At 41.0% G+C, this 15,147-nt stretch overlaps 1 protein-coding gene across 1 annotated transcript in view; it reads left to right on the top strand.

Moving 5' to 3' along the window:
* The window catches only part of GRIA2 (glutamate ionotropic receptor AMPA type subunit 2), an 80,683-nt gene that overhangs the window by 61,430 nt on the left and 4,106 nt on the right, over nt 1–15,147 (top strand). The window contains exons 7-13 of the mRNA XM_088661088.1: nt 3,839–4,006; nt 4,249–4,353; nt 5,285–5,395; nt 6,422–6,628; nt 7,080–7,450; nt 11,348–11,546; nt 15,076–15,147. The exon at nt 15,076–15,147 is cut by the window's right edge and continues 176 nt beyond it. Coding sequence (XP_088517214.1) covers nt 3,839–4,006; nt 4,249–4,353; nt 5,285–5,395; nt 6,422–6,628; nt 7,080–7,450; nt 11,348–11,546; nt 15,076–15,147 — 1,233 coding nt within the window. The remainder of the gene's footprint in view (nt 1–3,838; nt 4,007–4,248; nt 4,354–5,284; nt 5,396–6,421; nt 6,629–7,079; nt 7,451–11,347; nt 11,547–15,075) is intronic.

The following is a 15,147-nucleotide window of genomic DNA, read 5'->3' as shown; positions in this document are numbered from 1 at the left end:
TGGGGGGTGGGGGGTGTATTGTGTGAGGGTATGTGGTTTGTGTGTATATAGAAACTTTGGGCTTTTGCATAGCTGGAATGTAACCAGCCAGAATGTAGTTCAATTGTAAGAGTCCTATCCATTCTGTAATGTTCTGCTATTGAGCTATGGTGTGCATGAAATGATTTGGGAGAAGTGGGTTATGCATTTAAAGTGTGACCTTTCTCCTTCTTCTTTTCAAAAACACAATTTAAAGCAAGCTTTGACAGCAGCTTAGGAGGTGTCGTGGCATCACCACACCTACGACCACTTCTGCTGTTGCATCACAGAGCACCTGGGGAAAGGACATGAGCTGCTACTACTTGGCAAGGAGGCTAGAAACAGCTCAATTTTATTAAAAGACACAGACGAACCAGTATGTTGAACCTTAGTTCAAGGGACTGGGCAAGAGCATCTTCTACTTTTGCAGCTCTGCTAATATCCTATTTCCATGCAGATGCATATAGGGTTTTGAGAAAATGGGATAAAACACCACGAGATCTACTTGGGCAATTAGGAAATGATAGGAAAGAGCAACCGCAGGATAAATCCAGAGCCTTGTGCTACACTTTTTAATACCAACACTTTGTTCAAGAATCATTAATCAGTGTATACAGGGATGAAAATATTACATCCATATACTTAACTTTGTATAAAGGTCACAGGCCTAGAAAATGAACCACCCTACTGTTTTGTAATTAATAGTAGCTAGGAGTACGCGTCACAAACCATTATATATTTGCCTCAAGACTGCAGTTATTTCAGGGCGCATATAAGTGATTACAGTAGCAGCAGGAGAAATTGCCTATCTCAGCAGTGTGCTCTAGCATAATTTAGTTACTGACTAGTCTCCGAGCAAGCAACGCTAAATCATTCCAGCAAAAGATTAAATTTGGAAAATTTTGATCTATACTGTACTCCATACATGATCAATGAATACGTGATCAAGAGAGAAGGGCAGGTGGCAGCAGTAAATGCTTCTGAGCACACAAACACCCCATTGTGTTATAGTGCTGGCTTTGCTTTTCTGGAGAGAGAAGGAAGTTGCTCAAAGTAGATAGTTCACCCCTCTGTGGGGGTGTCCAAGATAGATACTCAAGTGGGGAATTTTTTTCACCATGGGAGCGACTCCTGAAATGTATCATCTCATCCATAGGAGTCTTCTGACCCACGTCCTTTCTGTTTAAGGTGAAATGATAAACAGATGCTCACCATTCATGCTACTGCTGGATTCCAATACTAGCGGAAGTTGATGCAGTGAGAGGAGTCTGGTAGGCTGAAATTGACAAGTAACAAGATTATACAAGGGAAAGGCATTTGCTGGCATGATGCCTGAACCAGGAGCTTAAGATCAAGTGCCATAATTAAACCTTGCCACTAGCTTTTAGGGCTTTTTGTGCAGACTGATGAAGCAAAAGCCCTGTACATGTTCCCAGTAGTATTTACTGTTGACTGTTTGTATTACAACTAGATTATTTTTTTACAGTTAATCTTTAAACTGCACTAAAGGTTGGCATCTCGTTATTGGCCCTGAAACACAAACTCCTCTCTAAGTATTAGATGCAGACTTTACAAAACTCTTGAAAATTCTCTCCTGGGGGCTTTTAAGTAGAGAAAGTGAACTTGTATATTCTGATATAATAAAAACTATAGGAAGGCCAGCTTCACTAAATCATTGTCTTATTAGGCATGTTGTAAGTGTGGCTAAAGATTTATGTTATTACAAGAAAAAATATCCAAATGATGGCAGACTCTTTAAATCTTTACAAGGTGCAGAAAATTGAACTATCTGAGTGAACAAGATTTTCATTCTTCCAGCTGTTGAACAACCGCTGCAAGATTCTAAAGAATCATTTTCAGTTCCTAACTTTCTACAGATTATAGTTAGGAACACTGGGTTTTACATTATATTTTACATTATGCTGAGTCTATCCTCTTAGCTCAACATCATGGGTTGCCAATGTGGTGCTCTCCAGATGTTGTGGACTCCATCTCCCAGCATCCTTGATGCTGGCTGAGGCTGATGAGAGTTCACCATGCCTAGGACTGGGCTGCCAGGTCCTCTCCTTTGATACCAAAGCTGGAGGGTGGATAAAGCTTGTTGCAGGCATGTTGCATAGTGCCTAGCTACTGTTGACTCTAGGACCCAGGAACTTTCCGGTGTGATTTTCTCAGGGAACTGCTGACAGCTGCTGCTCCCCTTGTCGTTGCTCATGGGGTTAGATTAGCTAGGACTCAGTGCTGAACTGTCAACCTCATCTCCACAAGGAGAACTCTCAACCTTAAGGGCTGGCAATGACAGATAGGGTATGGGAGATTGTGTCCTCCCTAAAAGAGGGCACGTGTTGCGGTGAAACCTGGAGGTGAAACCTGGTCAGCCACAGCACCCGATTCGTAGGTCCCTCAATGTTGGGTTCAATCTGGCCAATGGGGTGCAGTCCAAACAGATCGAGGGACCTATATATACCCATCTACATGACCCAGAGCTCCCTCTTTTGGCGTGTGCATTCAGAACACCTGCCCAGCTCTCCCTACTTTTAGGGCTTTTGCACTTGACCTTGCTATCCCGTCATGTGTCGTCTGTCGTTGGGACAGGGGCACGGCAGGAATTGTCCCCGCTTGGCTGATTGGCTGTTGCCATTTTGGTTTCGCCTGCCGTGTAGCAAATCATCACAACTTGTAAGGTTGCGGATAGGCACTGGTTCAGGTGGTAGGGATGGGAGTACGCTCTTGCCATCCCTATGTGAAGGGTATTCCATTAAAGGAATCCAGGGACACAAATGGTTTGGTCAACCCCTGTGAGGGGGATGTGCCTGTGCCTGAGTCCAGGGGGACAGCTGGGTGGTGGACATAGCCTATCCAGGTGTTCACCCTTGGCTGACCTATGCTGGTGCCCTGGGTCAGCGCTGCCTGCAAGGGTGCAGGGAGCTAGTCGAACCAGAGCTTATGCAACCACTCACTTTCTGTAATCAATAAAGTTGTGGCCTAAATTCTGCCAAAAACCAAACTAAAATTTGAGTCAAGTGTGAATTTATTGAGGGAGGGAGGTCTCTGGGTCTGAACATGCAACTGTTCTGCTTTGCTGCAGGGACCAACTTTTGCTCATCCCCACCCATTTGCCAAGCACCAATGAGCAAGGCGAGCTTGGTGATCATGCTGCTTTTCCCCAGCCTGCTCACCTCTGCCCAGGCTCAACATCATATATCCACTTATCCACATATCTCCCTCTCCCCAATCTGTCACCCAAGACAGTCTCAGCTGCAGAATCCACAGAGTCCAAGATGGGCTGGATGTCTTGTGCTCGGGTCCTTCTTGCAGGCTTCCCACAGGCATCTGATTGTCCACTGTGAAAGCAGAATGGTGGACTAGATGAGCCATTGGCATGATCCAGCAGGCTCTTCTTATGTTCTCAGGGTTACCCCAGATCTGATCATACCACCCCATTGTGTGCAACCGCTGTAATTTTGGCTACATGAGTGATGCTACTTGGAGAACTGAATCATAATTAGCATAAAGGATGGGATTACCAATGAGTTGACCTCCAGGTGTTGATGGCACTCTCTCTCAACAGCATGACCAATGACAACATCTGGATGGCTGCAGGTTCTTCACCCTCGGCAGCTCCCCCAGTGTTGGGTAATGATAAGAAATATGCACTGAAGTGTTATATGCATTGTGGGAAAATGTAATCTCAAAGGGTGTGGAAATGATGTTTACTTTCCTCCCTTCTCTTTTAATGGATGCAATCAGTTACAAATCACTACTGAAGGCTAGTTTCCTTAACTTGTGCTTAATGAATTATATATTTGCTCCTTTTCAGTACACATCAGCTCTGACCTATGATGCTGTCAAAGTAATGACTGAAGCTTTCCGTAACTTGCGTAAACAAAGGATTGAGATTACCAGAAGAGGAAATGCTGGAGACTGTCTTGCAAACCCAGCAGTGCCTTGGTCACATGGTGTAGAAATAGAAAGGGCACTGAAGCAGGTATTATGGAATTACTGTGTATTAAATGATCTCTGAGTGTCTTCAACATTAAAAAAATAAAAATAAAGGAAGACCAATCAACCTGTGTATCTAACACTTCTGCGGGACTTCTCAGCAATGCAGAAAATGACTATTATCTGTAGAACGGTCCTCAGTACAAGTAAAAATTCAGTTGACATGAAATGTATTTTGTGGACAAATCAGTTTAACTTTACCATCCTTTCCATCCTTATTTCACATAGGTTCAGGTGGAAGGGCTATCAGGAAACATAAAGTTTGATCAGAATGGAAAGAGAATTAACTATACAATAAATGTCATGGAACTCAAAAGTACCGGTCCCCGGAAGGTAATTTTGGTTCTGACTGCTTTTTGTTCTTTCCTGCTAAGTGGTATAAAAAAAGGAGGTATCTTAATGCTGAACATACGGATATAATGCAATTAAATGCCAATCTGTAGAAATATAAAAATGGGGTTTTTTTTATTTAAAAAAAGGTAACAAAGATAATAGTTTAAGGTAAGTAGAGTCTTTCAGTATAGTTTATATTCTTTCATGTTTACACTTAAAAGTAAGAGGGAGTACTTTGTAGTAAAATTTAACTTTTAAAAAGATAATGAACTCTCTGAAAGGGTAGAATTTTCTGAATTTTTTATCCTGAAATGTAACCAGGGTCTGGTTTGCATAGCTCGGGAAGTCATTTAGTAAACGATAGAAAATTTTTGTTTACTGCAAATGAGCAGCATGCTGGTTCGCAAGTCTCAATCATATGCCCTTTGTTCTTTTCCTATTCTTCCTTGTCCAAAGCCAAGAGGATACAAACTGGAGCATTAAATGTACACCTTTTTTGTGGATTCCTTCTCTCCAAAGAGACCTCAATAAGAAGCCAGCTTATTTTGTTTCTTTAGCGGTAGGGGACACCGTGGATGCTAGTTCACATGTAAACACTAAGCCAGCACTGTGATGTGTTTTGTCCCAGCTGGAAAAAGAACAAAGCAGGCATTGAGCTGTACCTACCAGCATGCTGCATATTCCTGTTAAATCATAGTGCATTTTAAACTATGACTTACCTTTAAACTATAGATCAATGTGGGAATGAGGAATTCCTTTTATGTTCAAGGGACCTCTGAATTTTAAAAAAATGCAGGTACCTGTATTATTAGTTCTTGATTACAGCTTTAGGCAGGAATTGGGTATGTCAATAAAATTTATCAAAAATCACACTTAAACAAAAATATGCATTTGTTTGCCCTGAATACAACCTGCAACTTTTTTTTTCCAGATTGGATACTGGAGTGAAGTGGACAGAATGGTTGTGAATCCAATTGAATGTCCATCTTGCAATGAATCCTCGGGATTAGAGAATAAGACTATTATTGTCACAACTATTTTGGTAATTAAACACGTTTTTTGTGAAATGGATAGCCTAAGTTGCAACCTTATCATTCATTCTTGGTCTATATTGGAATAAGTCATGCCTAGCTGACTTTATCCCTATGCATTTGTGAAAGGTTGAGGAACAAGAGAAAAGTGTTGGGTGCCATTTGCCTGTTGCTGCAGAATCGTCTGGAGGATTTTGAAAGATGCCTTTAGTTTTATTTTTTATTTCTTTAAAATAGCAGGATTTGTGGTGGATAAGCTTTTTTTAAAAAAAAATGAAACTAACATTTCCAAGGGAACCAATTTCAAGGAAGCATTATTCTGTTGTAGCAGGACTCTGGGCTTTGATTTTGTGCTAAAATTGTTACACGATAGAGGTTGTTAAGCCAGGAACAAATGCAAAGCTCTTTCTCCCCAGTCAATTTCAATCCACTAAGCAAAAGAATGTGACATTTCCCCTTATCACTTTAAAATAGCAAAAGCATATATAGTCGTATAGTAGGAATGTCAATGTTGTTTACTTAGTAAGCTAATCATTGTTCGGAGTTGTTCATTCAAGGCTTAACTGTTCTGGATTATATATTAAAGGAACCAACAATTTGTCAACTTTTGATGGTGGTAAGATTTTTTTTTTAACAGCTATATTTATTGTAAGTTTTATATGATCAGTTGTGGGTCTGGTGGTAACAGAGGTGTGAAATACTATGGAATAAGCAGGAATGATCCAATGCAGCTCTCTTTTTTTAGAAGGCTAACTAAATAAAAAGTTTTAAAACTCTTTCTTTACTTGTCAACATGCAGTTTATTAATGCTGATGAGAATTATGAATGCACCTTTGAAAACTCCTCTCTACCTGTAAGGCTTGCTGCAACTGTGAAGAAATGTTATTGTGATGATGGATAAATAAACAATCCTGAATGTTTCAGGGGGGAAATACAGGTTTTTTATTGTTTTATTCAATGTACTTCCAACCCTGTACACAAAGGATAACTAACATGCATCCTTTTTTGATTAGCTAAAGCCAAGTTTCTCTGTACAGGAATCCCCCTATGTTATGAAGAAAAAAAACTTTGAATTGCTTGATGGAAATGATGCCTATGAGGGCTACTGTGTGGACTTAGCCGCAGAAATTGCCAAACACTGTGGGTTCAAGTACAAACTCACAATTGTTGGGGATCGCAAGTATGGGGCCAGGGATGCAGAAACAAAAATCTGGAATGGAATGGTTGGAGAACTTGTTTATGGGGTAAGAGACGTTTTTAACCCTTGCAAGTAGCTATGACTAATGGAGATCAGGTTAGCGCATGTTGGTATCACAGCTGTTTGCGTGGATCAAAGTGAGACTTAAATGGGTGTTTGAAAAGAGGTCAATATCATCACTTTTTCCTCCAGATCAAAACTTCTGTGCACTCAAATGTCATAAAAATTCAGGGGCTGTGGCCTGACAATGTTGTTTGGTGTGTGATTATAAAGAGGTATCATTTGCATGATAAAAGTGAAGCCACGTGGTACCATATATGTTAGGAAGTAGACTATTTTAGGCAGATTGCTTAGTAGTTTATTCCTCAGTAGGATGCTAGAATAGTATTACCCATGTCCATGCTGTTGCATTCTTCATCTGCGATGCACAAAAGCAATAAAGCCATTCCCTTGTTAAATATTGAATGAGTTATTATTTTGTTTTGCTTCCATTACAGAAAGCCGATATTGCAATTGCTCCATTAACTATAACGTTGGTGAGAGAAGAAGTGATTGACTTCTCAAAGCCCTTTATGAGCCTTGGTATATCTATAATGATCAAGAAGCCTCAGAAGTCCAAGCCAGGAGTGTTTTCCTTTCTTGATCCCTTAGCGTATGAGATCTGGATGTGCATTGTTTTTGCCTACATTGGGGTCAGTGTTGTTTTATTCCTGGTCAGCAGATTTAGCCCCTACGAGTGGCACACTGAGGAGTTTGAAGATGGAAGACCATCGCAAAGTAACGAATCAACTAATGAATTTGGGATATTTAATAGTCTCTGGTTTTCCTTGGGTGCCTTTATGCAGCAAGGATGCGATATTTCGCCAAGGTTGGTTACACACCCATTTCAGCTTTGTGCATTTTGGGTCTCACTCCGGAAGTTCATGGTGCATATAGATTCAATCTCAAGAAATGCCAGCTGTTGACATGTTTTTCAAAATCATCCACAGCCCGTTAGATGGAAACAACTTCTCCCGATGCAGGCCAGTGGGCTGTTCAATTGGTTTCCTCCGAGCATCGGTCCTGCCTTGCCCTAGTGGACTTATATGCACCATGCAGAGGCCATAAAATGCATGAGGTCCTCCTCATTCCATGCCTTCTTGGAGGGGTACCGTGTTTTTGCTGCATATTCCCATTCACAGCCAACGGTGCATTGATTTCACAGATGCTGTAATGGGAAAAAGGGTAACACACAATTAATGAGCTGTGGAAGGAGTACTCCCCCCCCCCCACAAACCATTTTGCACAGCATCCTGCCTATTGCTTAAACTCCCCATCTCCTTTCAGGAAAACCACTGGAATAAAAAAATAGAAAGGTCTTCTGATAACTCAATAGTCATGTGCACCAGGTACAACAAACTTGGCAAGAGTGGGTGGTTAGGTTATCCTGGAAAGACAGAAAATCCGGAGTGATTTGTTTTGTTTTGTTTTCATTTTTAGAAAGTTAAATTCTGATCTTGGTATTTGGTTTTAAGCCATGAGTAACTGCAGCTCAAATTATGATTTATTATGCCCATGCTTTTTTTTTACATGTTTCTTTTGTAGTGTTATCATCTATTGCATTACCCTTCTGCAGCTGTGGCCTAAGCTCAACAGCTCTGTTGGGCACCTGTTGATGCATCATGTTGAGTATGTGAACTGTATCAAAGCTGAAATTCATTTAGCGCTTGGCCCAGAGGGTGGGAAGTTTGGGCATTGGCTAGGGTCCAACAGAGGACCCAACCATCATAGTAGTGCTACCATTTTCACTTTTTTATAGTGTATTTCAAAAAAGATCAGAAATAAAATTCTCAGCTGCATGTCCCCATCACATCTTCCAGGTTAGCACCCCGCTTGATCACAGACTTCCAAATTCTGTGGCCAGTACTGAATTCATTCAAGGAAATGGAAGTAAGAAGGCATTGTTTAGCAAGCAACTTGCTGATGTCTGATATTTAGGACATCTTAGTATATTTGTGGTAGAAGAATCTGGCTTTCTCCCTTTCAATATCCATATTTGGAGAAGTGAATTTTAGAGAATGTTATAAATAACCCAACTTTTAACACAGGTTTTGCTTATTTAGAAAACTAGGCCAGGAGTTAAACAAGTATCTATTAATAGATACTCTAAATCCTAACTGAAAAGCAAATTAAAATTTCATAAATATTAATGCCTGACGAAGTAGACACTGAAAGGTTTGGGAAGATCGTGAAATGAGAGATCAGCTGCAAAACAATTTGCAGTATATGCCACCTTGAAGCTAAATATGCAGGTTAGAGCATACGGCTAATTAATATGGTGATGAGGCATAAAACGGATCTAGCCAAGTCAAAAATTCAAAACTTTGCATTTATATAGCATGTTGTCTTACTGTAATGCACACAGCAACTGTGTAAGGCCAGCCAATATTTGTTATACTCAAATTGCAGATGGGGAGAGAGGCTGAAAGAGAGAGAGCCTTGCCTAAAGCCAACAAGTGAGTTCATGGCATAAATTTTTAAAGGGGCTTTTTTTTAATGATTCAGAACGCAGTCTCTTAGCAATTATGTTACAGTAGCTCTCTATATTCAAATTTATGACTGACCTAGACAAGACAGAACATTGCCTTCAGGGGACAGGCGTGCTAGCATCCATTTCTGGTTGTAAAAACAAGCATATTACGAGTTTGCTGACTCCATTGTGCTTGAGTGGCAATAAAATGAACTTTATCATTTTAAATAGTCCCGAAGGGTGTCAGTCAAAGAATTAAGAACTATGCCTATAAAAATATTTCCTTTTTATTTTCTTAAAAGTGATATAAGTACACCAGGAAAGGAAAAGGTTGCTACGCTCACTTGAATGCTGCTGAAAAGCTCTTTCTCATGGCAGTGCTCCAAGCTGAAGCAGTAACATCTATAAGCTTCTTAGGATGCAATCCTGTGCCCATGGAGCCACAGTGAATTCAGTGCACCCCTGAGTTGACATGCTGACAATGCACAAGAACCACTGGTGCTGCCTGAGGATCCGGCACACTTTATGGCAGATATGAATGGCAAAGATCTTCTGCGTAGAGCGTTGCTTGTAAGGAAGAGCTTCCAACTGGCAACCACATGGGATTGCAAGAAATTTGGCCACATTCCCGATTTTTGCCAAATCATTTCCATAGGAGCCTCCTAGTAGGGCTTTCCCCTCTGCAGGATACACACATGCATAAATCGTGGGTGGTTTTTTGTATGCCGCCTTTCCATAGTTAAAACCAAGGCAGCTTAGAACATGAAAAAATGCATAATTACAAACGTAACAAAAGTAGTCGTAAACAGTAAGTGAAACATTAAAGAGCACACAACCAAATTGAACAGTTTCCTCACAAATCATAACAAAAAATTATTAACAGCAACATCTCCACCTGCTCGCCTCCCCACCAAAAAAAACCCTAAACAAAACTCCTGACCCCAGAATGAAAAGTTAATATTAATCAGAAAATGCAAGACTTCCAAAGAAAGTTTTGCCACATTTTAAATGTGATGACACAATAGGCCATGTTGGTAGCAGCTCTTCCGAAACACTTAGAAAGGTGAATCAAGGGTTATTCTGTTGCTTATATATTGTCTTGTATTTCTGTAAGGACTTAGATTATTATTTTGATTGTCAGTTGTTCATGTACGTTTTATTTTTGAGCAATTCACATAAGTATGAATGCAGTGCTTGGCAGTAATTGTTTGAAAAGCTAAACTTAAATGTGATGGTGTGATGCCAACAGTGGCGTAGTAATAGGGGGCGGGGGCGCCCCAGGCAGCAGGCTGGGCGGGGGGCAGCAGGCTGGGCGGGGCTGACCACCTCCGACGGCCGCCTCCGCTGCTGTGCGACACGGCCGCTGCCATGAAGGAGAAGCCCCCGAGACTGCCTCACTCCACGGTTTGCTTGCGGGGTTTGCTGCGGTGCCATGGTGCATGCCTCCTGTGCGCACATGCGCTGCGGGCCACGATGCATGCGGGCGACGGATACCCTGCCCCCCGGCAGGGTGCCTTCAGGTTTGCCGCCCCGGGCAGCCAGGCGGCTAGCTACGCCACTGGGTGCCAAAATTAGGCTTCCCAGTCCAACAATTATCTTGTTTCTTGTGGTATATGTTTGATTGTTCAATTGCATCTGCCCTCCGTGCTAGGATTTTCTAAAGGAGTGCAATGGAGAGCATATGGGACTTTGTACCAAGGACATTACTTCTTATTTTATTCAGTCAAAATATAGGTTATACCACTGAATCCATTGCAGCTGAAATTGTTGATTTTTACATAGTAGACATGATCTGGTGGCAATGGGAAAACTTAGACCAAAAAGCCTATAATTTATCTTGCCTGACTTTCTTGTATATGTTATTGAGCTGTCACAAAAAGTTCACCTGAGTTATCACGAAAACCTTACTTTTTAAAAATATGGCTATAATGTTATCTAAGCAGCTTTCTTTTCCAGGGTCCTCTGACCAGTGAAGGACTGATGAGCTAGTACTTTGCTTCCGTACATTATCTCAAGACAGAGTCCTGAATTTAGGGACACCACTTTAGCTGAGTAAAATAATCCTAGCAAAACTATAGTATGTTTTTAATTTCCCATTTCAGTAGCATGCACTGAAACTGAGAGGAGAGAGAGGTAGCAAGGAAAAACCAACATTTCCCTGCGTTACACAATGGAGCATATACATAAACCTGGTGACTTGTATTCCTTTCAGGACATTCATTTCATTTTACAAATCCATTTCATACTTGTTATTAGATCCCTGTCTGGGCGCATTGTTGGAGGTGTGTGGTGGTTCTTTACCCTGATCATAATCTCATCCTACACGGCTAACCTAGCTGCCTTCCTGACGGTAGAGAGGATGGTATCTCCCATTGAGAGTGCCGAGGATTTGTCTAAACAATCAGAAATCGCTTATGGGACATTGGATTCTGGCTCAACGAAAGAATTCTTTAGGGTAAGAGTCTTCTTTTGGTCTGAAATATTAAAGGTTTTTTTTTCCCTCCTTCTCTGCACTTTTCTTAAATTAAGCAATAAATAAGATCCATTCTTGGTGTTGTGATTTAATAATTCAATGCATGTTCTAAATGAGTGCCAACTAGTAATCTGGGTGCCAAATGTAACTCCCTGCAGAGCTGAAATAAAGAGGACAGCTCACTTGCATTTAATATAAGCCACGACTTCCTTAAATATAGCAAGCTAACAGGTATGGAAAGTATGAAGGAGAAATTGTACATCTCCATCATGTTATATGGGTTTCAACAACAGTGGCAGCAGAAGGAAATGTGTATGTAGGTTTCAGATCTGTAATGTTTGCATTTTGTTTATAATCTGTTGTTTGAAAGTAATAAATAAATGCAATAGTCAAAGTCTAGCTTCGAAATATCTCAGAAATATCTAAAGTATGCATACAAACATACTCTTACTTTGCACAGTTTGAAACATTAATCCATGGTTTGTTTGTTTTTAATTACACTGATGGATATTAGGAGACTTTGGAGGCATCATCCAGTTCAGACTTCAAACCTACTTCACAAATGAAGTTCTACTGCATGCGATCGCAGCTCAAATTTTAGTACAGTTTTGAGTTATTTCTGTAAATGACATGCTAATTATAGAATCTCATTTTGAGAATAATAGATCGTAGTAAGACAAAATGGGAACGTTATCTGATGGCCAACTAGATATGTAGATTGCTAATTAATTTGATAAATCCTTCATAATTGAAATTCTTAATTGAGTGTCTCGAGGAAAGAGCACTCTTTAATGAAAACAGCATAATGAATATAAATGGAGCACATTGCTAAAACAGATTGATTTATGGTCTTTGCAACCCCAAAGCTAGAAAGCTGTAATAGAAGTGGGATATACCCTTGATTACTGTCCGGAAGCTTTGTCTGGTGTGAATGTGGGGGACCACAGAGGAAATTACTGGCATTGTATTACTTCATTGTTTGATGCTTCACAATCTATCCAATTGTCAGTTCAATTATTTCCGTTCATAAACTGCCTATTCTCCCATGCTTTATTGTAAATTCTAATACATAGGGGAGCTCCTTCTAGAAGCCATAGTTTTGCGGGAAAATTCCAATGATCAGTTGTGTAAGATTTTGCCATGGGCATGTTACTAATTAATGACTCACTACTACAAGATGGGACGGGGGTGGCGCTGTGGTCTAAACCACAGAGCCTAGGGCTTGCCAATCAGAAGGTCGGTGGTTTGAATCCCCGTGACGGGGTGAGTTCCTGTTGTTCAGTCCCAGCTCCTGCCAACCTAGCAGTTTGAAAGCACATCAAAGTGCAAGTAGATAAATAGGTACCGCTCTGGCAGGAAGATAAACAGCATTTCCGTGCGCTGCTCAGGTTTGCCAGAAGCAGCTTATTCATGCTGGCCACATGACCGAGAAGCTGTCTGCGGACAAACGCCAGCTCCCTCTGCCTATAGAGCGAGATGAGTGCACAACCCCAGAGTCGTCCGCGACTAATGGTCAGGGGTACCTTTACCTTTACTACAAGATGCAGTGATGGCCAACAACTTGGTTGAAGTTAAAGGGGTTTACGCAAATTCATAGAGGACAGTGCTATAAAGTTTTATGGTTCCCCTTTTCCCGAAAATTACTCCTGCAAAATGATGGGGGAAGCCAGCAATGAGGTACTTTAACAGCAGTAGAGGTGGGCAAGGAAGTTTAATAGGCTCGTTTTAAAGACCTAGGCACTCATACAATGTCCATCACTACCAGACAAGGTCCGCTGTCTTTCCAAGTCAGTGCCAAGAACTTCGAGTCTTCCTGGAATTAAGAATAGTCTCTGTGCACATCAAGCATAAGACTCTGCTGCTATAGCACTTGCTTCCGCTGCTGGCGATCCCCCTTTTCCCATTGCAATAATAAGTTTTAAGAAAGCTGGGCAGAGCTGGCTGTCAGAGAGCAAGACCTTTATTGGTCCAATCTTTCCAAGACAGTTGGACTTTGTTTCTATTGAGAGGAGGGTTTTGAACTGCAGTTTTCTTTTTCTGAACCTGTTCCCACACCACACATTCCATTCATTTAAGCATGTCTGGCATTCAGTTACTTGCAGATGTCTGCACAGAAGTATGTCACAGTTAGTTCCATGGAGCTTACTCCCAGGTAATATAGGAATGTAGCCTTAAAAGGTAAAGGTATCCCTGACCATTAGGTCCAGTCACAGACGTCTCTGAGTTACGCACTCATCTCACTCCATAGGCTGAGGGAGCCGGCGTTTGTCCACAGACAGCTTCCTGGTCATGTGGCTAGCATGACTAAGCCACTTCTGACGAACCAGAGCAGTGCACAGAAACACCATTTACCTTCCTGGAGCAGTCCCTATTTATCTACTTGCACTTTGATGTGCTTTCGAACTGCTAGGTTGGCAGGAGCAGGGACCGAACAACGGGAGCTCACCCCATCACAGGGATTCGAACCTCCGACCTTCTGATCAGCAAGCCCTAGGCCTAAACCTTCCATTCTAATCTGGCCCATGTGAAGAGGAAGAAGAGAACACTTAACTCTCTGCATCTATTCAGTGAGCCCCCCACTTACGATGTCCCCACTTGGCTATCTGTTTGAATGTAGCTTTTGCATGATAAATGCAACTCATTTCTCTCAACTTGTCTCCTCAATGTGCTAAACCTCCATGCAATATTGGTATATGTGCCATGGCTTTTAGGTGTACTGTATAGGCCATGGTAGAGTCAATAGAGAAGAGGTTTTCTCTGATCTGATTAAGCCTTACTATTCTACTCCTTGAAACAATGAAGAGTCTTATAGCACCTTAAAGATACCTTGAAGCCATCTGACATCTGTTAGGGACATATGTTTCAGTTTAGCCAATTGGAATCATCTGCCAAGGACAAATGTTGCATTTTAGCCCTTTAAAATAAGCATTCACAAAGCCTTGGGGGAATATTAAACTCTTGTGCAACATACTAGGATAAACCCAATTGAAGAATTGCCAGCACAATTTATCCTTAAGTAGAATTCAAAACAAATTTGGGACGTTCAGAGAAAACATCTGAGAAAATTTGATAACTATGCAAGATTTCCCTCCCAGAAATAATTGTTTATGGCATTACATGCATGTGTATAGACATTACATGCATAGACAAAACTATTACATGCATAGACATAAACTATTGACATAAAGTCAATAGTTCACCCAATATATGGATTGCACATTAGTGGTTTAAAGGGGTGATATAATTAAATTTGTTAGATGTTTCCTTTTCTGAAAATGTTATGAGATGTATATGGAGTAACACAGCTGGCTGAAATGTGATTCACAGAAACAGTTTATAATGATCACCAAGCTTCATCTTCATATTCTGATACCTTTAAATTCATTACATTCCCATCCTGAAGCTAGATACCTGTTGAGTGCTTCTGAACTGCCATTCTGACTTCTGCAAATATCTTGCATGGACACCAGTTTATTATGTGAATAGTTACCAGCTTGCCCTCTTTCTGCAGAGATCAAAAATACAAGTATTTGATAAAATGTGGACATACATGAAAAGCGCAGAGCCGTCTGTGTTTGTGGGG

This window comes from Zootoca vivipara, chromosome Z1 (genome assembly GCF_965207765.1).
Source record: "Zootoca vivipara chromosome Z1, rZooViv2.hap1.1, whole genome shotgun sequence".
Classification (NCBI taxonomy): Eukaryota; Metazoa; Chordata; class Lepidosauria; order Squamata; family Lacertidae; genus Zootoca; species Zootoca vivipara.
Note: the sequence above shows the minus strand (reverse complement) of the source record. Positions and strands in the feature narration are given on the sequence as shown.